Below are 27,737 nucleotides of genomic sequence, written 5' to 3'. Positions count from 1 at the left end.
CTTCCAAATCCTGTACCACCACTGCTCCACCCTTATCCGCAGAGACAATAACAATTTCCTTATTATTGATAAGATTGTCTAAACATAGTCTCTGCTGTTTATTCAAGTTGTCCTTCAGCATATCCTGTTTATGCAAATGTAGATGTAAATCCCTAAGGACAGCATTTTGGAAAATTTGAACAATGGGTAACATAGGTGGCTTAAATTTGGAGGACCTGAAGTGAAAATTTCTTAATTCCGAAGCACTACTATCATTCACCTCAGAGCCATGAAAAAAAATTTTCAGATTTAAACTACGACAAAAATTAACCACATTCTGTGTGAAATAATGCTCCTGGACAAAGAAACTGGACACAAAGCTTAATCCTTTATTCAGCACATCCACTTGTTGTTCATCCAGTCTGATAGAAGAAATATTATGCACATTATGAACTTGCACAGCTAAAGTTTGGTCATCTTTTGTAGACTTTCCCTAAGATCCATGATATTTATGGTGTTTCCTCCCCCCTCGTCTCTGGGACTTGTGCCTAAAGGGATACCCCTTACTGAACTTGACTCTAAATTGTTCTTCGTAAGAACAGGGGAAACTCCAGTATGGCCGTCCTCCCAGTCCGTATTAGATGAAGAATCTTCACCAGACAACGTTGACTCCTTACTTCTTTTTTTCAAAATGGATTTGGGCCGAGAAACTCTCGATCTCCTGGGAGTTTCTAAAGGCATACCAAATTTAACCCTAGGGCGCATCTCAAAGGGTTTCCCCTTATCATAATCCCCAACATCTCGGGTAAATTTCATGATCTTTCTATCTTTAAGAGTAGAATCCAATACAGACAGCTCTTTACCAAGTTTATAAATGTTGTCCTTATAACACGAAAGTGTTGAGAACCCTTCCATAACTTTACTAGCCACTAAAACATTAGCAGCCTGCTCCTCCACCTTCCTTTCATAATACCTGCTCAGAATATCCACAAATGTCATAGAAACCTGTTGCTGAGTTTCCGCCCATTGTGTTAAAAGACACTCATCAGGTTCAGCCACCATAGGCTGTAACCTGATTCTTAGTCCCCTTGGAACTATCTTACTGCGTTGATAAGCCCTAAATAGCTTCAAGTGCCAAACATTTTTCCTCAAGAACTCAAATCCCTAGTTAGTTTAACAAAAGCCAATTTGCAATCTTGAGTGGGATCCTGGACCCTAGGGCCAGCATCAATATTTACTGAGCCCAGGCCAAAAATGTCCAGGACCTCAGAATCTGAAGACAAACCCTTAATAAAAGTTGACAATTCCATCACTGACCAAATATACCTTGGATCCACAGGCTTGTACTGCCCACAATATATATTCAATAACCTAAGGGTTGAAGAATCAATATATACTAAGATATAATTCTCTAAACAACCCCAGGTATAAATTAGCTCTTACTGTCCACCAAATCAATTTAACAACACCAGTACATAACCTGAGGATTGGAAATTCAAAATACAACATATTTCTCTTAGCCAATCCTAAGTAAACCTTGGCCCAAATGGGTACAATAGTAGCCAAAACTCAATTAATCCCCAATGCAAAAAAAGGGGAAAATAACCATATTATGCCTATATTCAATTACCCAGGCTCAATACATCGCTACACAACCAAAATGGCCAAAACCAATAATAAACCGAAAGGGACAGTAATCAAGATACATTTGGTCAGTGTTGCTAAGGCAAGAGCAATATATAATCAATCCTATATATTTATATGCTTTGCCCGGATTCAAAGGCTCACCCCTAATGTGAGCATAACTCACCACTCAATACTTGCAAATAACTGGGACCATATGAAAATAACATTGACCCATATCATAAACATATCTATGGACATCTAGATAACTTGCTCAACTGCAAATTGCCCCAATTCAACTAATAACTATTGCTAGCGGATAGTACTAGGGGTAAACCCTTAGTCCACAAACAGAGAAAAGGAACAGGGAGGCCACCCTTATTATAATCCAGTTATCAAACAAAACATAAAAAGTCAAATGAAATGGAGCTCACTTGAATAACCCATATTACTTTGAATAACACATTCAAAAATATCCAAGGACTGTTTTGTCTTATTAATAAGACCAAACGATCAAGCAAACAGCCTCAATGTAAAGTGACTAATCTAGGGCAATATTCATGGGATTGGTGGGCCTAAAAAAGCCCCAAAACCAACCCACCTGAAGAGTATTGACAAGACATTCACAACAAAATGTATATATCACAATAAACCCTTGTCACCTAGTATTATATAGGTCACAAACAATATTAATGCCCAAAAACTCTTCCGATGTAATAATGCACCATGTCCAACACAAATCATCTCAAAATAAATGCTGTAGTTGAAACGACGACCAAATCGTTACAGAGAGATGAAAGGCTCTTGCTTGTATCTAAAAATCGAATGGTTAAAAGAGAACATCAATAGTCCATGTCCCTGATCAGAAAAATGTAAACTGTAGACATACATTTTCCATTGTCACAAAAATAGTCCCGCCATAAAAAGATAAGTCCAGAACAAGCTTGATAAACACATTTCTAAACATCCTACGGGTATTTTTAGTTTTATGGTCATTGACCACATTAGGTTTAAGAACAAAGTAGTCCACATATTACATGAAATTCTGACTAATAAAGAAAAAATGTGGATTATTAAATTGGGGGCTCTTTTTTCCCCTGGGCTGAATGACCAATTTTAAAACATTTATTTAAACTTGTTATTTGCGTCCACAAGGTATTTGGGTTGTATTTATGTAATTGGGTTTGCAGTGTGAATTTTGTATTAGTTATTTGCACACTAGAGGGCGCTTTTAGACCACATTATATAAGTTAGATAGGATGATATTTGATCAAGATTTTGGTTTTCATCAAGTTTGGTTGCTGAAGAAGGCTTTGGCCGAAACCGGTACAACCATGCTGGTGTACTGGGATATTTTTGTTATTCATTAAATATTGATTATGCCACCGGAGTTGGGTGCTGGCATTATTTACCATTCTATCATACAACCCAGCATTTTGGTCATCGGAGTCTCTATTGTGTGAGACACAGTTGTCCCACTCACCAGGCTAACTAAGGAAAAAGTCGCAGTCAGCTGGCTGTCAAGGGTACAAATCCATGAAATCATGCATGCACTCAGGTTACTGGATAGCCAGTACCAGTATGACTCTGTCATAGGCCATGGGTTATAAATGCATTGAGCTGTACCTTCATGAACTGTATAGAGAGAGACATGTTTGATCTCTCAGACTGTGTCCCATGCCAGTAGGAGCCTAGCATGGAACAGCATTCTACCTTACCAAAGGATGATGCCCTAATACGAACAGATGATAGTTGACTGTAATAATTGACTTAGTTTTTGGTGTCACTCCAAGGGGTACAGAATTTGTCAGCATGGGAAGATATGATTGTCAGACGAAGTTGCTTTGCCAGCGATGGTCTGCACGTCTTTTCTCTATGCTTTTGAATATCAACTAAAATATTAACCTCCCCTATTTTGCCTTTTTAGGCAACGCTAAGCTGACAAAACTTCCCACATAGCAAAACCAGCCTTGGAGAATGCAGGCATCTGTGCAGTTACCAAGACATGGTTGAAAGCCACAGAGAGCACCCCGGTAGTACATGGCCATAATGCCTTCCACACATTTAAACCATCTACTGCACATGTAGGGATTAAGGGTGGATGTGTCTCAATTTACATCAAAAGCAATCCTACCTCTCAAGGCTGATTTGGAGGCTGCGGTTAAATAACGATAACAGTGGACCTGATAGGTCATGTTTCATGATGTTTAGAAGGCATCCTGAGACATTTTCTAGGCCCATTGGTGGCACTGGTGTTGGGCTTAGAGGGACCATTGAGGATCTGTTCTCTAGTGATAGTAGGAGGAGTTAAATTTGATATTTCCTGAGGTTGGAGGGAGATAGAGGGGTAAAGTTAGAGCTGAATTTGTCTGCCAGTAGGTTTGCTGTATCTTCTGTCTCAGTATAGGTGACTCCATTAACAGTGAGCTCTTCACAATAGTGTATTGCTTTTGTCTACTTTAAAATCTTATCACCTCTGTAGTGCATGGAGTGGCATCATTACACCCGGATATCAGTCAAATGACATCCTGGATCAGTGCTACTGTAGTATGAGACCTGACCTTAACAACAGTGTTTAAGTACCCTGTATGCCATTAAAATTGCATCTGGTGCTATAGTAGCATTGAACCAGGGTGTTAATTAATTAATATTTCTGCATAAATAACTGCAGCAGAACATGAAACGGGTTCATTTTAACTCTGTCCCTGTCTGCTGTCTATGTTACACTCAAAACATATTTGGGAACCAGCAGCTTCCCTTACATAGGGAATACATAAAGTCGGAAAGCAGTTCCCAAATGCATTACCAGCTTTTAACAGTGGCAGAACACCCCCCCCCCTCTTTTTTTTTTTTTTTTTTTTTTTAATGTTTCTGTAGCCAGTAGCACATGGAGTTGACATCTCGGTTCACTACAAAGAATTGTGATCAGATTTCTGATTATAATTTAAAACGATGTGTTCTCAGCATGGATGGCAAGATTTTGCTCTCAAGGTGAATTTTTTTGGCATCCATGTTTTGAACACATAATAAGCAAGTTACAGTTGGCAACCCGATCATAATCCTTTATATTGTAAATGCTTTAAAAAGTTAAGGAGCATCGTATATATAAAAATAAAAAAGGATAGTTAGCTCATTTCTGCCTTAGAAGAAATGCCATTTCATTAGAGATCCAGATATTCCACCCACATTTTTTTTGTTTTATTTTGTTTTTTTTTTTTTTGTATTTTGTATTAATTTGTGTGTTAAAGGGCTTTTGCTTTGGATTCGGTTATTCGAGAGTCACAACAGGTAAAAGCAAACCTGTCGTTATGGAGAAGTGGTGCATTATTTAAGGAGGTCAACAAAATGGACACTGCCTTCCTTTCTTTTTTTTTCCAGTAAACATCTTTATTAAATCATCACGTATGACATAGGCAATTTTATATTATTATAAATGAAAAACAACATTGACACCACTTTCTTGTCACTGTGTTTCAGTAAAAGTACCGGAAATCTGTTGTCATTTAGGACTACATTAATACCATTTTCCACTCATCCCCTGAAAGTATAATACATTTGGAGACTTGTGTAAATTCCCCTCCCTGAAAACTTTAAAAATAGGCCTCATAAATAAGAAGTTATCATTAAATTAAGGAGCTTTTTGGATATAGGTAAGCAATTACTGGAGTTAGAAAGGTATGTTAGTTGTAATGAAATAACTTCTTCTCATTAAGCTTTATAGATAGAAGATTTAATAGTGGTTTTAGAACAATAGCTTGATTAAGTGACTCATTAAGATTCCCAAAGGGTGTGCATTTAGGCTGTGGAGTTCAGACTGTTGTCAGAAAAGTGTCCTTTTTCCCCCCATCTACTTGCTGTATTCTCTAGACTGCATAAACCCTGTACAGAGGTTGCTTCTGCAGCTCCTGTTTTATTTGTGTGTGTGTGTGTGTGTGTGTGTGTGTGTGTGTGTGTGTGTGTGTGATGCATTTTTGTGTGTAGACCATAAGTTTTCATAGAGTGATGTCTTGCATACTCTACATTCAAAGTATTATGGCTATTTAGACTACAGCTTTTGCTGACTAGTATTTGATCATGTTATCTCTACTGTATTTTGTTTGTGTCTCTGTAGTAGTAGGCGCCTACACCAAGCAAAGCTGAAAACTTTGTATGTATTTCTGCCTGACTTTGGTGTTTTGCCTAGGCTGATTCACAGGTGAGACTTAACTCTTAAGAATACATGGATTCATACTACAGTTGAAGTCTTCAACTCTTTGCATGTGTGTTATGTAGTTCAGAGGCACAGTTGCACGAATGGATTGAATTTATATGGCACCAGCTTTCTTCCTCATTATGCAGTCTGTCTATTTTAAAACAAACATTTTATGTCTTGCCATTTGCATAATGTCCTGTCTAATGGGAGTTGCCACATGGATACAGTCCTCAGAATGTGTCCTAGATCCATCATTTCCCTTTGACCTGTGTTAAAATCTAGCTACAAGTTATATGTATTTTCATTTGCCTGGCATATGAGACTGCTCTTAAATTGGCTTCTTTCTGTATATATCCTTTCTTGTAAAGTTGTAGATTTACTGGATATAGCATGTGGAACACGTGGAAGTTTGATTACTGTGAAACATTTATCATTTGTAGGTTAATTAACATTAGACCTCTCAACTGTCCCTGATTTTGACTCAAATTTTCACTCTGTCCCTCTTAATCCCTCCTAAAACTGGTGACTTTTGGAGGAAAGTTGGTGAATTAAACTTAATGAATAATGGCAATAATTAAGAGTTGTAGATTTCTTTTACCTCACAAAATGTACATTATTCATATGCTGTGATTCTGTGAATGTCTCAAGTTAATAGCACAAATATTTTAAAAGTGTCCCTGATTTTTTCTGGCTTTGTCCCTGATTCTGTTGAAATTTATCCCTGATTGGTTGAGAGGTATGATTATGTCTCAATTTATTTAGATTATTTTGCATTTTTTCCTAGCTTTTTATTTTTTTATCTAGATGTTTTGAGGTTTTGAAGCTGTGCAGTGAAAGTGGGCTATGGAGGTAAAAGTATTTTTTAACATGTATTCTTTACAACCAAGATGGTATCATGTGATATTGTACCCAGATTCATGATATCATGTGATATTGTACCCAGATTCATTTCAGTGAATGTGTATTTTGAGCTGTGCTTTTATTGTTTGCAGATTTAAAAGGTCTATATTTTGGACAGCTTTGCTTACTGTAGATACTGTTATCTAGTGAACTCCCCCAAAGGGACATAACATTTTTTGTATTTAATGTACAGTAGTTCCATTGTGTCTATTTATCTCAAATCTCAAAAGTAAGTCCTTGATTTGGTTCTGTGGCTCTGTCATCTTAACAGGAACTCAAAGCTGTCAGAGATGCACTCATTCCTCCATTGGCTTGTGCTGCTGCTAAGACGGGTGATATCAGTGCACTGGAAGCTGTCCAGGAGTTGGTACGATGTTTGATATTATATACATATATATATATATATATATATATATATATATATCATATGCTCAAGATTATATAGTCCTAAAGTACATTTAAGGCACTAAAATAAACTGTTCTTCCAGTGAGCATTTCCATACACTTTTATTTTAGGGGGGAAACTTAAGCAGTGAAGACTATGATGGTCGAACTCCCCTCCATGTGGCCGCTTGCGAGGGTCATTTGGCAGTAATTGAGTACCTGTTGAAGCATGGAGCGACTGTTTATGCTAAAGATCGATATGGCAACACTCCACTGAAGAACGCTACAAAGTTCAGGTATGAAGAAAGTAGTGCCAGAAAAAAGAGAATCTGTAAATATTTGGGAAAAGTAATGACCCAAGAATGTGGGTTACTTTTGATTCTGCTTTGGTATACATACAGTAAACAGTAAAGGTGACAATTTCAGCATTAAACAGTAAAGACACCCCACAAAATGTATCCTTAAGTGATAGGCCTTGGTCCATATTCCCCTACACATAGGCTATCGAATTTGAGGCTAGCAGGACTCTGGCAGCTTGGCACTTGAAACCTTCCCAAACCACCAACCTCCTCCCCTTAACCCAAATCCTGTGCAGTTAAGGTTCCCCCCTCTACATGTCTCTTGCTGTGGATTAGTGCTTTTGCAGCTGATGTTTTTTTCCAGGCTGCTGTGTATTTCTTGGATTTTACTGAAGGTTTTTTCTTATGCCTGTGTCTCCTGGATTTGTAAGTGTTAAGCTACTTTATCCTCCTGTTAACTTCAAACCTCTTAATTCTTCATGTTTAAGTTCAGTATTTCTCTTGTATACCTTCCTGACCGATTCCTGACAGATTTCTTCTTGGATACAGTTATCTCCAGTATTTCCCTGTCATTGTAACATTCTCGCTAGAGATGATGATCTGCGTATGTTTAGGCAGTGTTACACAGTTGGATCCTGTCGCTAGATTAGGAGCACTCTAAGTAAATGTCGAGCCAATGAATTTAGTTTGGCAACTGCTTTCATCACACTGTAGAGCAAGAGTTTTTTTTTTGTTTATATTTATGTAGAATGTTCCAGTGATGTGCTGCTGGAATTAGGGAATGTATCATGTGGATGTTTTCCCTCTTTCAACTTTATTTTTTGATATTATGAATTCTTATTCTATGGGAATGCTCCTCTCTTCTAAAATGATTTAAACCTTATGAGTACTTGTGTGCATACCTTCTTTGCCTTAACTGGATATTAATGTGTACTGGCAGAATATTTTCTTCTGTATTACGGGCACAAGCAGATTTAAAGCAGATGTTGGCATTTTACTGTTGTTTTAAGGTTGCCTTCCTCTTTGTGCACCAGTATTTCTGTCATTGTTATGAGTGGATCATATTGAGATTCTACAGACCCTGGCACTGGCTAAGTCTCACCATCCGTGTCCGACTGTTGTGGTCATCACAATAGGAGACAGTAGTTTCTGCTAGGACCTTCTACTTGGATCTGATACAGGCCTGTCTGGATTCTATGCTTCTCATCAGCACCTTGTTTTAGAAATCTGATGCAGGTTCTACAGAGTTTACTAGTATTCCCCTTGCTGGAAGTCGTTTAGTGGTCTGATGAAGGTTATCAGAGCTGACCTTTTTATTTGCTTTTGACATTGAAGACTTTGGCGTCTTTTCTGAAGACTTCTACCTACTCTGTGGGTTGAAGCTTTCCTCAGTCTTAACCTCAGTGTAGTCTGTCCTATTCACTGTGCCCACTATATTTTGTTGGGGCAGATTTTGCATCAAGTAGATTTGCAATGGGGGTGTGGTTGGGGGGGTGTGGCCTGCTTCTTGACTCTGAGAAAGTTGTCCCATCAGCACTGAGACATTCTGGTGTCAACTTCTTCATTTGCCACTGATCCACCCCCCTTTAGGATTGACTATCCTTCTGTACAGTATATTGGCCAATACTGAGGCCTCCTTGGTGCCCAGGTCATCAACTCTAACATAGTTTTCTAGCTGGACATATTAAGTCATTGACAAAGGATTTTTTAAGCTAAAATGTTCGGCATTGAGATTAGTCTTGTACCTGGAGCTGACACTTTCGACCACTTCATCCATATTGCTTTTTGGTTTCAGGACAAAATGTTTACACAGCAGTTTTATATCTTACAAAACTCTCGGATATTATGGGCTGATTTAATGGCCAATGTTGAAGTGGGTATACTATCAGCAGCAGGTTCATATCTGACCATACAGCACTGATATCTTATGTTATTTGATCATTGCCTGTAACAGTGATGTATAGCCTTGGAACCAAGCCCAAGCTGCAGATTGCTTTGACAGTTGTTTTATAAGTGTTGAATTGTGCATAGTCTTGAAAGCAAGTAGGCCGTACCTTTCCCATACCCATTGAGACAGCAAACTGTTTTACTTCAAGTCCTAGGTTCTTAAATTTTGACTGGGCAATTCTGTACAGTGTCAGACACAGTACGCTCAAGTCGTGCAGCATCTCAAGATTTTTAGCATAACTGCATTCCTAGTATTGTCTTGTGTATGCCCTATAACTTATCTGCCCAGCAAATGAACAACACAAGGATGCAGGTATGCTGCCTCTGAGATCGTGTATTTTGCAACTCGTGCAAACAGAGTGCCCTTAATAATCTTAGATAACAGGATAAGATGCAAGCCTACTACTACCAGGAGCATACAGAAATGCACACTCAATTCAAGTATGAAGAAAAGATGAATGAAAATATATGTCCCCCCTACTTTTGAGCTTATACACAATTCAGCATTTATAACTGTTACCTCAGGGTATCAGAGATGCAGGTTAAAGTATTACCCTGCTGCCTTTATTACCTCAAGGTATCAGAGATGCAGGTTAAAGTATTACCCTGCTGCCTTTATTACCTCAGGGTATCAGAGATGCAGGTTAAAGTATTACCCTGCTGCCTTTATTACCTCAAGGTATCAGAGATGCAGGTTATATTATTACCCTGCTGCCTTTATTATCTCATGGTATCCGAGATGCAGGTTAAAGTATTATCCTGCTGCCTTTATTACCTCAGGGTATCAGAAATACAGGTTAAAGTATTACCCTGCTGCCTTTATTACCTCAGGGTATCAGAGATGCAGGTTAAAGTATTACCCTGCTGCCTTTATTACCTCAAGGTATCAGAGATGCAGGTTATATTATTACCCTGCTGCCTTTATTATCTCATGGTATCCGAGATGCAGGTTAAAGTATTATCCTGCTGCCTTTATTACCTCAGGGTATCAGAAATACAGGTTAAAGTATTACCCTGCTGCCTTTATTACCTCAGGGTATCAGAGATGCAGGTTAAAGTATTACCCTGCTGCCTTTATTACCTCAGGGTATCAGAGATGCAGGTTATATTATTACCCTGCTGCCTTTATTATCTCATGGTATCCGAGATGCAGGTTAAAGTATTATCCTGCTGCCTTTATTACCTCAGGGTATCAGAAATACAGGTTAAAGTATTACCCTGCTGCCTTTACTACCTCAGGGTATCAGAGATGCAGGTTAAAGTATTACCCTGCTGTATTTGTTACCTCAGGGTATCAGAGATGCAGGTTAAAGTATTATTTTACTGCCTTTGTAACCTTGGGGTATCAGAGATGCAGGTTAAAGTATTACCCTGCTGCCTTTATTACCTCGGGGTATCAGAGATGCAGGTCAAAGTATTACACTGCTGCCTTTATTACCTCAGGGTATCAGAGATGCAGGTTAAAGTATTACCCTGCTGTCTTTGTTACCTCAGGGTATCAGAGATGCAGGTTAAAGTGTTACACTGCTGCCTTTATTACCTCAGGGTATCAGAGATGCAGGTTAAAGTATTACCCTGCTGTCTTTGTTACCTCAGGGTATCAGAGATGCAGGTTAAAGTATTACACTGCTGCCTTTATTACCTCAAGGTATCAGAGATGCAGGTTATATTATTACCCTGCTGCCTTTATTACCTTAGGGTATCCGAGATGCAGGTTAAAATATTACCCTGCTGCCTTTATTATCTCATGGTATCCGAGATGCAGGTTAAAGTATTATCCTGCTGCCTTTATTACCTCAGGGTATCAGAAATACAGGTTAAAGTATTACCCTGCTGTATTTGTTACCTCAGGGTATCAGAGATGCAGGTTAAAGTATTATTTTACTGCCTTTGTAACCTTGGGGTATCAGAGATGCAGGTTAAAGTATTACCCTGCTGCCTTTATTACCTCAGGGTATCAGAGATGCAGGTCAAAGTATTACACTGCTGCCTTTATTACCTCAGGGTATCAGAGATGCAGGTTAAAGTATTACCCTGCTGCCTTTATTACCTCAGGGTATCAGAGATGCAGGTTATATTATTACCCTGCTGCCTTTATTATCTCATGGTATCCGAGATGCAGGTTAAAGTATTATCCTGCTGCCTTTATTACCTCAGGGTATCAGAAATACAGGTTAAAGTATTACCCTGCTGCCTTTACTACCTCAGGGTATCAGAGATGCAGGTTAAAGTATTACCCTGCTGTATTTGTTACCTCAGGGTATCAGAGATGCAGGTTAAAGTATTATTTTACTGCCTTTGTAACCTTGGGGTATCAGAGATGCAGGTTAAAGTATTACCCTGCTGCCTTTATTACCTCAGGGTATCAGAGATGCAGGTTAAAGTATTACCCTGCTGTCTTTGTTACCTCAGGGTATCAGAGATGCAGGTTAAAGTATTACCCTGCTGTCTTTGTTACCTCAGGGTATCAGAGATGCAGGTTAAAGTATTACACTGCTGCCTTTATTACCTCAGGGTATCAGAGATGCAGGTTAAAGTATTACCCTGCTGTCTTTGTTACCTCAGGGTATCAGAGATGCAGGTTAAAGTATTACCCTGCTGCCTTTATTACCTCAGGGTATCAGAGATGCAGGTTAAAGTATTACCCTGCTGTCTTTGTTACCTCAGGGTATCAGAGATGCAGGTCAAAGTATTACACTGCTGTCTTTGTTACCTCAGGGTATCAGAGATGCAGGTTAAAGTATTACCCTGCTGTCTTTGTTACCTCAGGGTATCAGAGATGCAGGTTAAAGTATTACACTGCTGCCTTTATTACCTCAGGGTATCAGAGATGCAGGTTAAAGTATTACCCTGCTGTCTTTGTTACCTCAGGGTATCAGAGATGCAGGTTAAAGTATTACTCTACTGCCTTTGTTACCTCGGGGTATCAGAGATGCAGGTTAAAGTATTACACTGCTGCCTTTGAGATCATCAGCAATTTTGTACAGTTAGCCAATACCATTCCTGTTGTGGTATTAGAAACCCAAAAGATGTGGAGAAATTAAAAAAAAAATAGTCAATATTTTCTGAGATTTAGGGCACGGCATAACCCTATCAGTTCTCTTTGGAGGAAACCTTCCACATTTAAAATTTAATGTTTAAATGTACTTTTCTGCTTAGGAAAATTGTTATTTTACTAAGAGTTTGAGTTTTAAAGAACTGTCATGAGACTTTAAATGGGAGCACACATTTTTTTCTGTTTAAAAGTAGTTACAAATTGTTTAATACCATTTTTCTATGAAGAAAATGTGTTTATTTTACCTTTAGGGCTGGCAGAGTGTATTAAAGTGCTTTTTTTCTGTGTTTTGTGTGGAAAAATTGACTTTCAAGAACTGTAAAATTTTATTGACTTATGCTGCATGTTTTCCCTGAGAAAGAGGCACAATTTTTGGATTGAACATACTGTCAGTTTCACAGTCGGTTCTTCTTCCAGCCACAAAAAGAAAAAGTTAAGCAAACAGTCTTTGCCACCACAGCAGAGTAGAAATTTGCCTCAGCCTAGGTGAGTGACTCTGCTTTGGCCAAAGCTTGTTCCTCAGATCACATCTGTTTTAACCAGGATCCCTTTGGTGTAGCACTTACAACCACTATAGACTGGGGGCTTAGCCATGTCCTCTGCATCTGCTGGAGTCCCCTTAGTGGGTGAGGAAGAGCCACTATTGTCGGTCCTGGGAGAGGGAACAGAGGTCAAGTATCAGCAGATTCATACATTAGTCAGAATGTTGTGCTCATCCGTAGGGAAATTTATACTGCCATTAACAACACCTTTGGCCCCATTTCTTCTGCCAAAAAGGATCAGAAAACTAAACATATCTAACTCTCCTCAAAATTTCATTGACAAGAGTAGCTTGCTGGATTTGGCTCAGGGTTTAATTCAGGCTATTTATTCTTCTTATAAGGTGTTTTCTGGTAAAAAAAAAATTGATACCTTTTTTCCTGAAGAAATTCATGATTCTGAATCTGAACAGGAAGATGAAAGGACAGATGCAAGTTTTTCTCCTCAAAATTCTGATTTAGACTGTGAGGAGAGCACACTACATGATCTTCCCTGTAGAGGGTGTCTGTTTACCCCCCCCCCTTTAATTATATATACTAACTCCGTGATCACACAACCACAGAGAAAAGTATAAACACCATACCCAGTGAATCAGTGCTGCACACATACACAAACTTCCATAAATATGGGAGATGCAACATGACCGGGGGCACTGTCAGTCCACACATTGTCTTCTAGATTAATTTCCGTAGCACATCATGTCCTCAGAAATGGCACCATCACATACTGCAGATACACTTCTACACTTTTCTGTCATTTCTGATTTAGTGAAATAAGTTTGTCAGATTGGTTTTCAGTTATGTGGGTTTTCATTCATAGTGACTTTCAGATAAATTGTTTTAAATGTGATTTCAGCCAATTGGAGTTCTGTCACTTGACAGTAAACTATTGAAAGGGGTAAGCTGATTCAGGGATTCATCCCTCCCTTTTCAAATTTTCTCAGGGATTCTCTAAACCCTCATCCAGTTTTAGCAATAAACTAAACAGTCTCTGCAAAATGCTGGTAAATAGAAGTTTAAGAAGAAATGGCAGCGGGACTAAAAAAAAAAAATACAAGGACTCCACAAAACCAAGGATAGTCCAACAAGTTAGAATGACTATTTAAGGGACCTTGCCCCCCCCCCCCCCCGTTTGATAGCACAGAGGTTAAGGCTTAGGATTGCCATCTGCTAGAGCAGGGTTCAAAACCATGTTGGGGCGCAACTGGGCAACAGGAGTTCTTGCTGTCTACTTATGTAATATGCCATGAGAACCCTATGGGGTCTACCCATAGAATTACCATAAGTCTGTCCCTTTTCCCTTCCAAAAAGTCTGAATCTTCAGTTTTCTCTTGACAACAGATAGCTGCAGAGAAATGGGCTCTGAAGATGATTCATCAAGGTTACAGATGGCAGTGGGAGGAAAGGCCTTCTTTCCAGGTAATAATTCCTCCCCCACCAGGCCATACTATTATATTCCCCCTGTTCTTCAACACATATTGTCTCAGAGAGTGATAGACCTAGTTGCTCCTTGCAGACTGGGAAAATGCTTGGAGACCAGTGGCCAAGTTCTAAATTTTGTCACTTCACAACCTGTTACCACTTCTTCCTCATTCAAGTTTCTTGGTAATACTAGATTTAAAAGATGCCTATCATCACATCCCTATTCATTCCAACTTCAGGTGGTTCTTAAGGATTTGTGTGCCTAGATCACATTATCAATTCCCTGCCTTACACTTTGTACTGCCACTGCACCAAGAGTGTTCACAGTGTCTAGGTCCAATTATAGCTCATTGCAGGAGGGTAAGGTAAGTGTGCAGTAGTGACGGACTTTAGGGTTAGGGTGCGGGTAAGGTAAGTGTATGATAGTGGTGGACCTTAGGGTTAGGGTTTGCATTAAGGTTAGTGCATAGATAGTTGTGTATGTAAGGTTTAGTGTAGGTTTGTAAGGTTTTTGGTGTGCTTGTGTGTGTGTTTTTTATGTAGGTATTGGGTGGGTTAATGGGATGTGTGAGTTACGTGGGTAATGACATTATGGGATGTTGAGGTGTAGTGGGATGTGTGTGATTTGCCGGTACGTTCTTGTTTCTGTTTTAGTTGTGATAGTTTAGTTTATGTCTGTAATTTTGTGAAGTAGTGTGTAAGAATGCTTGGTGTGGTTTGCGTTGATATTTCTGTTTGTGTTTTGTGAGTTGGTGCTATGGTGTTCGGTAATATGAACTATCGGTATTGTGTGGTTTCGGTATTTTGGTGTCGGTGTTTTGGCTGTCAGGTTTGTGGTGTGTCGGTGTAGTGTAGGGGATATATATATATATATATATATATATATATATATTTTATGCACATTGATAACATAAGGTGGTTAGTAATGTAGTGATTGTTGCATACATATTAGTATTAAAAGCTCATCAGCTGATCGTATGATTGTTGTGTATTTAAGTAGGTACAGCTTGGCAGGTATTTTAAAAAAAGAGGAAGATACTTTTGTTTTAGACTGGTTATTCTGCTATTTTGTAGTCTTTAAGTAAAACAAGTTTAATAATGGAATTTCTGTGCTTATGTTCTGTTGGACCGATTGCTTCATTGTTTATGCATGGATTACCAGTGGGCTCAGCTGTGTGAGTTGTTGGTTTCTGGTTTCTTAATTTACCACTGGCTTTGACTGCTTTGCTGAGGATTACCCTTATTATGGCAGCTGAAAGCAATTGACTTATGTTAGAATAAAAAAAATAACGGTTTATGTAAGCACTCAATGAAACACCAGCAAGCACATTTTTGTTCATTGTCTTGTTCTTTAGGGTGTCGTATAATTTAGATACCACAATATTCCAGATAACAAAGAAAGGTTTTGAATATTAACCATGAGGAATTATTTCTCCCTAGTTTGAACGAGGCATTTTGAAAACATGCTTAATAGTAATTTATGTATGACCACTCATTTATTGTTTTCTATTTTCACTGTATTTCTGCAGTTTTAGTTTTGACCATTAGATGTCACTATTGCATTAGATAGATGTAGTTACACGTGAATAAAAATAAAATATGCTATCTTTATATGTTTCAAAATAAATTTATAATATATAAAATGTTATTTTATGTCATAATTCCATAATGTGGCTAATCCAGTAATTGTTTTTGTATGTGCTTATATTTATATACTCAGTAATAGCATCAGGAGGTGTATTACGTCAAGAACCTCATCAGCCAATTCGTCATAATGATTTATTTATATATGCATTTAAATTTGTTTACCAAGATAGAACACTGATAAAACAATGACCAGTTACAGGCTGAGCCCAGGTTATATCATAAAGTAACAAAACAATGTGCAGTGTATAGATCACAGTGCTTTACATAGGTTCATAGGTAGGTACTAGGCTATCGGCCCAAGGGCCTTCGTAAGCCTAGCCATCAAGGTTCCCTGGCTTACGCCACCCAAGAAAGTTATTTTCCTATGCCAGTGTTGAGCAGAGACACAGAAGTGATCCCTGGGGTATATTTCCTATTTCCCATCCACTCATCAAGATTTTTCTTGAAGAGTGCAAATGAAGAACTTTGCTTGACATAGATGGGTAGCCTGTTCCAGAGCATGGGAAGTCTCTGGGACAGGAATCTATCTCTCCAGCATGTCCTGTTTGTTGTGGTGACAAGGTTTAGGTCCCTAGAGCGTGTAGCTTGGAGGGATTGGGATTTCTTTAGGTGTAGCATGTCCAACAGCTCTGGGTTTGACATAGCTTTATATGATAGGCAGAGATCACCTCGGAGTAGGTGATATGCTACGGAGTAAAGCTGGAGTTTTTTGAGGCGGTCAGTGTAGAGCATTTGTTTGAGGCCAGTAATCCCCTTTGTGGGATACTTCTGTGGCCTTTCCAGCTGCTGCAGATGTCTTGTGAGGTACATTCCAAAAAGGACGTCGTACTCTATAATGGGGCTAATGAGTGTCAAGTAGAGGAGAACAATGACCTCTTTTTTCCTGGATGAGAACCCTTTTATGATGAGGTGTGCCACGTAGAAGGACTTCCTGACTACTGTGGCGATGTGACTATCAAAGGAGAGACTACTGTCCACCTGGGTCCCAAGGTCTCTTATCACACATTCGATGTTAAGCAGATTGCTGCCTATGTGGTAGTTCATTGGTACAGAGTTTTTATCAAATGGGATGACACTGCACTTTTTGGCATTGAGCTCTTGAGGCCATGGCTCTGACACCAGGCATCTGTCTCAGCGAGGCCCTTCTGTAGGATGTCCACATCATTTGGGGACTTGACTATGGCTCCTAGTTTGCAGTCATCTGCGAACTTCGTTAGCCAGAGGCCTTCTGTGTTATCCTGTACTTCAGAGAAGTAGATACCAAACAGGAGAGGTCCCAGAACAGAACCCTGTGGTACTCCACTTGTCACTGCTTTGAGGTCAGATTTGGAGTCTACAACTTTTACAGTGTGGGTTCTGTCAGTGAGCCAGTTGGCAACCCATCTTGTGACGTAGGGATTTATACCTAGTTTAGTGAGTTTAGCTATAATTCCAGAATGGGGGATGGTGTCGAAAGCCTTGGCGAGGTCAAGATAGGCTGTGTGAACCACCTTACTCTCATCTACGGCTTTGGTGACTGCCTCAAAGAAGTCGATCAGGTTCAGGAGGCATGATCTGCCTTTCACAAACCCGAACTGGGTGGGATCCAGAGTTTGGCGGTTACCAATGTCTTTGTTTATGAGTTCCATGATGATACGTTCCATGGCCTTGCAGACCAGGCTCATCAGGCTAATAGGTTTATAGTTCCTGGGATCATTGGTGGCTCCCCTTTTGTGGAGTGGGATAACTGTTGCTGTGCGCCATTTAGTGGGCACAAAGCCTGATGCGAGTCTATTATTGAACATGGTGCTTAAGTGGGGAGCCAATTAGTTCTGAATTTCATGTAAAACACAGCCTGGGATGTTGTCCAGTCCCATGGATGCTGTGTTTTTGGCTTTAGAGAGTGCAGCTTTTACCTGCGTAGTTGTGATTACAGGGACTCTGCATTCTTCCCGTATAGATATGGGACCTTTAGGGGGTGGGGGTGGGGTGGGGGGGGTAAAGTTAGCACTGAATCTGTCTGCCAGGATGTTGGCAATATCAGTTGGTTCTCTAATTTTTGTGCCTTTGTGCTGTAATGCAGAGCAGATCTGGGTGTTGCCATCGAGAGTCTTGATTTATGATTAAGCACTGAAAATCTGTCAAACAGTAGACATGTAGAAGATTTAACAAACCAAATATATGTTCAGTTACATAAGTGAAGTATAAAAGGGAGAACAGTAGGATAAGTAGAAGTGGTGGAGATATTGTTGTAGTACCTAGGTTAAGAAAGCTAATAGAGACCAGTAAGATGAAAGAGGGGAATAGATTATGCGTAGGGTGTTTAGAGTAGTAATGGTGTGGTAAGCTGGCTAAGTATTTCAGAGGGTGTATTTTGGGTGGGTATTTTATTTCAGACCTGGTCTGTGTCGCACCTTGGCTTCCCATTATCCATAGGGTCAAACTCCTCCTAGGGTCTGTGCTTTTTGCTCTAGGTAACCTCCTGTTCTTCACGTTTCTAGCCAGCCATCTCTATTCCCCTGCTTCTCAGGCTACAGCCTACGATCCCTCCCTCTCTCCAAAACCCCAAAATCTAAACTTCACTGCACTGACCATAGCTTCACCATCCTTGGCATTCTAATCTTGAAATCCCTCCCCACATTCCTTACAGAAAATACATCATTCACAACTTTCAAAAAGGAACTCAAACAATTCCTCTTTAAATACACCACCTCCAGTTTTTATTAAAATAGCTCCATTACATAATCCTTCCACTCCATGATTTCTCTTCTGCTACTAATATCATCACCTTATCAGTCAATTTCACCTCCCAACATCATTGTATACAGACAATGCTGTCAAAACAATATATTATAAATATGTATATGCAGATTCCACTATATGGTCACTTATTGATTTGAATGCCTTTGTAGTCATTCATAGTAATGAATTTTTGTCTGTGCTGATTTTTTTTTAACTTTTTGACGCCACTGTCTGCAGACCATCACACCACCCCTTGGTCAACTGGTTCATTCATTCTCCATATGCCAGGGCAAGATCTCAGTGAGAAGGGACTGCCATTTAGTGAGACTTTAGAGGTTTTATTTGCTGTCCTAACACCACTGCACATGCCCATTAACCAGTCCAGGGTCAGCATGCAGAGGGCATCAGCAAGGGTATGTCATTTGCTTTCGCAAGCAGGGTGTTTAGGGTGTGTAGGGTGTTTAGAGTAGTAATGGTGTGGTAAGCTGGCTAAGTATTTCAGAGGGTGTATTTTGGGTGGGTATTTTATTTCAGACCTGGTCTGTGTCGCACCTTGGCTTCCCATTATCCATAGGGTCAAACTCCTCCTAGGGTCTGTGCTTTTTGCTCTAGGTAACCTCCTGTTCTTCACGTTTCTAGCCAGCCATCTCTATTCCCCTGCTTCTCAGGCTACAGCCTACGATCCCTCCCTCTCTCCAAAACCCCAAAATCTAAACTTCACTGCACTGACCATAGCTTCACCATCCTTGGCATTCTAATCTTGAAATCCCTCCCCACATTCCTTACAGAAAATACATCATTCACAACTTTCAAAAAGGAACTCAAACAATTCCTCTTTAAATACACCACCTCCAGTTTTTATTAAAATAGCTCCATTACATAATCCTTCCACTCCATGATTTCTCTTCTGCTACTAATATCATCACCTTATCAGTCAATTTCACCTCCCAACATCATTGTATACAGACAATGCTGTCAAAACAATATATTATAAATATGTATATGCAGATTCCACTATATGGTCACTTATTGATTTGAATGCCTTTGTAGTCATTCATAGTAATGAATTTTTGTCTGTGCTGATTTTTTTTTAACTTTTTGACGCCACTGTCTGCAGACCATCACACCACCCCTTGGTCAACTGGTTCATTCATTCTCCATATGCCAGGGCAAGATCTCAGTGAGAAGGGACTGCCATTTAGTGAGACTTTAGAGGTTTTATTTGCTGTCCTAACACCACTGCACATGCCCATTAACCAGTCCAGGGTCAGCATGCAGAGGGCATCAGCAAGGGTATGTCATTTGCTTTCGCAAGCAACTCTTAAAGGCATTTGTTCTGTGGGGCCTACAGTCTCCACTGGGTACTCGGTTACAGGAACATGTACCCTAAGCATGTGCCCCCCCCCCCAGAGTTGAAATTAACTGGCCATGTTGCTTCACTCCTGTCCTTAACCAAGCCAGCTCCATTGCAATTCCCGGAGCCACTAATTGAACTTGGGTTGCATGATTGTTAGTCAGAGCTTTATTCCGCAATGCTTATTTGGCAGATCTGTTCTCTGTACCTTATTTCAACAACATTTTGTGCAAAGTATTGCTTATCATTCTTTCCTGTACAGCATCTACTAAGGGCAAAAAAGATGTGCAGTGTCAGCAGCACAGAACTCATGCTGCCACTGAATCTTCTAATCGGACTTTGAAGGCCGTCCGCGATGGCTAACTGTTGGGATTTCTTTTCCTGATATTTCCATCGTCATACATAATTCTTAAGTAGCTTGCAGTTCTATGCTATATGGTTTGCACATGCCATGATGTAATACATCAAGTTAGTAGGACGCTCCCCGCCCCTGCATCACTCATTTATTTTCTGTCCCATGCAGAGTCGCACTAGTCAGTTGTGTGCTCATCTCAGTTCTGGTTCGGTCAGTGGGGTTGTGCCCTTCCCTTTGTGTGGCGATTCATTTATGTCAGGTGAAATTTTGGGTATTATTTCTTAACCCATATTAGGAGTTCAGGCCCTAGCTGCTCCTGCTCCGTTCACATTACTAGGCCATAGTATGGTATATGAGTGGAATGCATTTGTACCATCGTCTTCACAAGATTGTCTTCTGCTTTTCTGCATATGTGCCCAAATCACTGTCGTCTGTTCTCTTTGATCGTCTCTGCAATTGGAGCAACTTGGGCTTCTGTCTAGATGTTGTCATTTCTTCATCTGTCCCACAGTGTGTATCTCAGAAACGTCATCACTTGTAATTTCCTCAACTGCTCTGCTTTTCCTGCTCAGAATTCCGTACCATACAGTAGTACTGCTGGCAGCACTGTTTCATGCACCTTACTTTTCATCTTTGTCATTCTTGTGCCATTTGGCTGCAGCCCCTCTGATTTTAGCTTTGACCTCCCCGTTCACATTTCCCTCCTTCTACACCATCCCTCAGATACTTGAAGCTGTGAACCTGTTCCACTATTTTCCCTTCTGTCTGTTTTCAGCTTCTTCTGATTTCCTCCTTTTGCAGCCATTACAACGGTCTTATCTGTACTCAGTTTCATCCCGTTTGCCTTCAGTTTTGTTTTCCACTACCCCCCCCCTTGCTGAAGTTCTTGCTCAGAGTCTTTGTGTAATGTCACATCATCTGTATACACCAACTTTATTGATGTGTCCACTTCATCCTGTTTGCTAATGCACTCCATGAACAGGAGTGGGCTCAGAGATGAACCTTGATGCATACTCACTCCCACTGGGAGCCCCTCTCTGAGTCCAAACACTGTTTATAATTGAGTCATTGGGTCCTTGTACGTAGGTTACACTAAATCTACCAGTGTTCTGGGGACTTTGAACTACCACAAGACTGCTCAAGTCAGCTTTCCTTGGACCTTGTCATATGCTTTCTTTAAGTCTAGGAATGTCCAGTTGGACTCTTTCCTCATCTCTAACTTCTTCTGAACTGTCTGTCTCACTGCAAACATCAGGCTAGTTGTGCTGCATCCTGATGTGAAGCTGAACTGCTGATCTCCCATCTTCCTTTTTCCTCCTAATATCCATTTGTCAGTTACCCTCACCAGAACTTTCATACAGCATGACAGATGATTGATACCTCTGTACTTCCCATTATTGTGAATTTCCCCTTTGTTCTTGTACACTAACACTAGAAGGCTTCATATTTATCATTCTCAGTGCTGCAGTAGCCTTTTAACTATGTGGGCCATATCCTGCCTAGGATATGGTAACTGTCTAACTTCACAAAGCTCTGACTCCTTCCAACATCTTCCTTCTGAATGATGGTCAGACAGCCCAATTTTGAATCAGCAGTCAGAAAAAAAGATCTCAGTACTTGTCACCTTTGGTGGAAGCAGCTCAGAGGTTCCACAGCAGCTTCTTTTCTGGTAGATAATTCCCTGTTGGGGACCCCCTAACACAGATATTATTACCCTTTTAAAAGAATAATATATAATTTATTTTTTTACTAAAAGTAGTGTTTTTGCTTTAAGAAATCCAGTATTTTTCACAGTATCAGAAGTTTCCTGTCAGGGACTGCTATTCTTCATTATTAGTGTCTGTTAAACTAATTGGGAATATTTTTATGAGAATTTATGTACTGTTTGTATAAACCTTGATTTTTGGGACAAAATATGTTACAGTAGGAATATATGTATCAGTGTAGTGCTTATACTCAATTTGTGACAGTTTCCCTGTCATATTATTTTCCATCAGTGAGTTTAAGTGCTTGAACATGGTACTGACAGGGAACTGATGTTCTGCTTGTGCTTTTTGCTTGTGAAAGAACTGGGAAACGTGCGTGAGTATAAGTGTGCTGCTTGTAAACACTCAGTGAGAGCTTGCCTTCTGATCCACATTCTCCAGCAGTGCGTACTGCTTTTGGCTTTTCTTCCTTGGCTACAGTATGGGAACTTACAGCAGTCCTACTTGTTCTTCTTTCACCATACCTAGAAAGAAAACATCACTTAATCAAGGATCCTTTGTTGTAGCAGATGCTGTGTGTGCCTCAGTCGTCAGAGGGTTCACCTACTGTGGCCATTGGTTGTTCCTCATACCTCTTACTTACCTCTCTTGTAGTCCTTTCGGCCATCATGAATTGAGGGTCAGCCCCACCCTCTTTAGCTGTTCCAGTGACCAATACGTGCATGGGAGAAGTATCGTTTGGGAGGCACTCTGGGAGATCCTTCCCTGAGTAGCAGGGCCATTAGACCATTACACCGGGCAGATGTCCCTCCTTAGAGGTGGTTTTCATCCACAGGAGCTCCTATTAAGAAAAAACAAAAGATTAAACATTATTCTTCTGAAGAAGCAATTACATTTAACATATATGAATTTCTTATCTTGGGAAGGCAGGCATTTCAGGCAATGAATACTGGTGCACAGAAGATATTATAAGTGGGCATTCCATTTAAAGTCATTCCTGAGGAAACAGGATCTGATGATTTTGGCTTTCTTTCAGAGAGAGGGCTTCTTCCAAAGCCCACATTTCTGATTGTGAGGAAAATCTTAATTCTTTTTTTTCTGTGGATGAATTTTCTTTTAATCAGACAATTGACATGATGAATGAGGTATTTTTATAAGCAGAAATAGATGTTCCCCCTGAACTGAAGAGACAATTTGATATATTACAAATAGATGTACCTCATTCCTCTCCATCCCCCTATACTGTCAACCTTAGAGGATGAGTTGAATACCGCCTGTAATCATCCTGATACCCAGCCGCAAGTCCCTTTAGAAGCATATAAACAGTATGAGGTCTCTCAGGCTAATAAATTATTTTTCTCTCACTTTAAATCTGATCCAGCAGCAATTTCAGTTGCATCTCATGCTGGCAACATGCTGATCCTTAAAACTAACCTTTCTCCTGTTAACAAAGAAGGTGAGATGTAGAACTGTTCACCGAAACCCTATACAAGTATGGCTAGAGGTGTGTAGAGACAGCTCTACCCATCAGGGTGAAGTATAGAACTAACTCAAAAAACAAGCCCCCCCCCAGTTGAATCACATAATCAGTAGGCTATATAACAGAAGGAGAAAATCATGGCAAAATTTAGGAGGTGCAGCATCCAGCAGGATAAAAGCACTCTCATCAAACTAAACAAACAACTCGGAGGGCAAATATAGTCTACCAAAGCCAAATTTGAGATAAATTTGGCCTAACATGCCAAGGACAACTACAGTGCATTCTTCAGCTGTATATGCAACCTAAAAGGCAATAAAGAATTGTGTGCAGAGCTCATTGTAAATGGAGCTAACTATACTGACCCAGAAGATGCAGCAAACCTGCTGGCTGACAAAATCAGTTCCAACTTTGCTCTTCTCTCCCCTTCAACCTTCTGTCAGGAAATACCATCAAATATAGCCCCCCTGCCACCGCTAGAGAACAGGTATTTACTGCTGTGTCTAAGACCAAGAACACTGCCATTTACAGACCCGTAATTCTCACTAGTCTCATATGCAAAGCCATGGAGAGAATTATCATAGAAATGATCAGTAGTAACATAGGAAACCTACAAACACTGGACCCAGTCCAATTTGACTTCATCAATGGCAAGTCACGCCTACTGAACCAGGTGGACATCTTTGAGAGGGTTGCCAAAGCAATGGATAAGGGTAAAATGGTTTGCACTGCCTACCTTGACCCGGCCAAGGCATTTGACACAATACCACATTCAGGCATTGTTGACAAACTTAAGAGGTTGAGTATAAACCCTTATGTCACCTGGTGGATAGCCAGATGGCTCCCAGACAGGACCCAGGAAGTTAGAATTTTGGGAGTCCACCTCTACAAAGAAGCCAATCCCAAGTGGAGTCCCTCAGGGATCGGTCCTGGGACCGCTCCTTTTTGGCATTTACTTCACTGAAGTCAAGGCCAATGTCAATGGCCTATTGTTGACTAAAATTGTAGATGATTTTAAATTAGGACAGATACAAATGTTCTCCAGGAAGGGCTGACACAGACAAACAACTTGTGTTAGAGCCGTGGACTAAAGCTAAATGCCAAGAAATGCATAATAGTATCTTTCAGGAAGTCTTCCAGTCCTGGTAACTATCATAGTAATAACATTTGAAGTGCAAGTTTTGATTTTAACATGGGTAAATTGGCTAGGCTTAAAATGACCCACAAGGATAGTTAGCCTAGTACTAATCTATGAGTCCGGCCACAGAGGAGTAATGGATAAGGCACATATGTATCCGTAAGAGTTGACCCAGTAATTAGAGATTTGGGGACACACATAGACAGTAATCTAGTCTTTGATCATCATGTGCCTACAGTAGTGAAGAAATCTTTCTACATTGTCCAGCTTACAGACAAAGGTGTCTAGGTCCAAGAAAGTCATTGTTCCACTGTTTTCAGCATTCATCAGCCCTGTCATTGAGTACAATTCTCCCTTTGATATGTACCTAATCAGTCATATCCAACAATTGAAATGTCCACAGAGGTTCCTCACTAAAAGAATACAGGGCATAAGTATCATGTCTTGTGCAGACCACCTCAAGGTCATATCCCTGTATTCTGTCTCCCAGAGGCTGTTGAGGTAAGATCTATGCCTGGCATACAAGGCATTGTCAGACCTCACTCTGATGGACCTCCTGCATATCCACAAAACAAACAGCACCAAAATTACCAGTTCTAAAGACTTAAACCTTGTATGTGATATAAATAGAACCTGCTGGAGAGAAGGGTATGTATCCCAGAGACTACCCCTTCTCTGGAACAGGCTCCCCATCCATGTGAAGCAGAATTCCTTCCCACCCCAATTCAAGTGTAAGTTGGACAGCTGGATGGGGAGTAGGAAATTCATCCCTGATTTGGCACCTATGTCTCTAATGGACACAGGCAGCCTTGTAATTCAGAATTATGAAGACTAAAATGTAAGGAAAAAAAACATTCTCTTACTTATGCGGTCTAGCATCTTAGGTTCATAGTTGTTTACTAGGCTAATGATCACAATGGCCTTTTTAAGCCTAGCTATGCATCGTAAATCTCTGACAAGTTCTGGTACCCTTGATAAGTGTAAGCAGGGACTTGAGGTGTGAAACATTTACAAGCAGAGGCCTGAAAATGAACCATGTATACTTTGTCATATTCACAGTCTGAGGGAATTGGCTACCACTCTTCCTACAGAAGAAATCTGTCTTGAATCAGACTGTTTCTGCCCTATCTTAGGTATCTAAACATGATTTGAAGAGAGTGTGTATGATTGTGCAGATATTGTGTCTAGGCCCAATGCTACTGCTACAGTGTTGAGAATATATGCTTGGATACATATCAAAAGTTTGCTGATGAGGTAAAGTCTGAAATCTTAGAGTCTGCTTTAGATAATCAGGTTTTGTGTGTCTCTTCTTCAAACCAGATTCTTGAACAGTATGATGAAAGGAGGCAGTTGATTTAGAGAGTTTCTAATATTTTTCAAGTACCCCAATAAAAATCTCATAGGCTTCTCTCTTTCACAAAAAAGCCAAATAAGCAAAAACAGTCTTTTTCTGGCAAACAAGGTGCTACAAAGACATAGCTGGAGGGTAATAACAAAAAGGGGTCATTTGAGAAAAAGGGGCAGGCCAACAATGCATAATGATTATGCCAGCATTCTTTCACCCCATCTCTCTTCAGGCCAATATCTTTACAAGTCTGTCCCACAAACTGGTCATCAGCAGCCCCCCCCCCTTTTGGCAAAAGACTGGTTCAGATTTTTAGATGCTAAGAGTGGTATAGGAGAGTTGCAGATAACACTGGATACAAAAAACACCTTTCAGAAGAGTTCATCCTCACCTTCTGAACCAGCATATTTTTTTCCTCAGGTTCATCTGTTTGTACACACCTATGGGTAGGAGTACATGCAGCAGCTAGGCTGTCAAAGGGGCAAAGCCTTCTATTCCACAGTGTTTCTGTTACCAAAGAAAGAAGCCTTTTGGAAACCAGTACTGGGTCTTTCAGTTCTAAATCTGTTTGTGAAAGTACTAAAATTCAAAATGTTGATCTTACAGAACCTGTTACCCCAATTCCTCCCAGGAGTTACTTGGTAATACTAGATTTAAAAGATGCTTATTACCACATTCCTGTAGCCACATGATTCAGAAAATTAAGGTTCACCATTTTGGGCCACATTATCAGTTATCTCCATTAGCTTTTGGTTTATCTACAGTTTCAAAGGTGTTCACAAAATACCTAGCTGCAGTCCTAGCTTATTGCAGACTAATGGCATTCACATTTTTCCTTATTTAGATGACATTGTAGAGTCTTTATCCAGATGTTAAAAGTCGTAAGAGTCATTAACGTGGGTTGTGTCTGTCTTGATCAAATTGGGTTATGTCTGTCTTGATCAGTCTGGGCTTCCAGGTAAATATTGCAAAATCCTGTTTGACTGTATCTGACAGGATTGCATTTCTTGACGGCCTTCTAGATATGTCCAAAAGGTGGGTAGATTTTTTTTATCAAGAATCTTTCCTGAACTTCTCCAGTCAGTCTCAGACTTCTTTATGAGAATTTCTTAGGATCCTAGGTTCATGGATTCAATGATTCTGATAATTCCCTTAGTCATATTACCCATGAGAAAGATGCAGTGGTTTCCAAAAAAAAAAAAAAACACACACGAGTCGAACATTTGCATTCTGTATTGTATCAAATTCCAGTTTTGTGCTTTATAAAAAGGGAGCTGCATTGATAGAGACAACAAATACAAATGAAGCCAGGCCTCCCCTTTTCTCCTCACACCCAACCAGTTTATCACCAAAAATGTGTAAGATTTTGCTTGGTAAACAGTTTCCATGGAGGTAAAAGTGCAAGGATTCTAGAGTCTTTCAGACAGACCAAAGCACATCTACATATTGGAAATGTTGGTTGTGATTCATTCTTTGAAGTCTCTCCATCACCTCTGTTCCCCAGGACCTCTTTAGGTGATAACAGTCAATACCACAGTCATGTGGTACATAAATAAGCAGGGAGGTACAAGGTTGTACCCCCTATGCAGGCTGGCAAGTTAGCTCTTCAGCATTCCTTAAACCCCCAAGCATGATACATTCAATCTGTGCAAAA

At 40.0% G+C, this 27,737-nt stretch overlaps 1 protein-coding gene across 1 annotated transcript in view; it reads left to right on the top strand.

Moving 5' to 3' along the window:
* The window catches only part of ASPG (asparaginase), an 856,377-nt gene that overhangs the window by 734,049 nt on the left and 94,591 nt on the right, over positions 1-27,737 (top strand). Inside the window, exons 11-12 of the mRNA XM_044073584.1 lie at positions 6,966-7,061; positions 7,211-7,374. Coding sequence (XP_043929519.1) covers positions 6,966-7,061; positions 7,211-7,374 — 260 coding nt within the window. The remainder of the gene's footprint in view (positions 1-6,965; positions 7,062-7,210; positions 7,375-27,737) is intronic.

This window comes from Protopterus annectens, chromosome 6.part0, assembly GCF_019279795.1.
Source record: "Protopterus annectens isolate FY-2018-M chromosome 6.part0, PAN1.0, whole genome shotgun sequence".
Lineage (NCBI taxonomy): Eukaryota > Metazoa > Chordata > Ceratodontiformes > Protopteridae > Protopterus > Protopterus annectens.
Note: the sequence above shows the minus strand (reverse complement) of the source record. Positions and strands in the feature narration are given on the sequence as shown.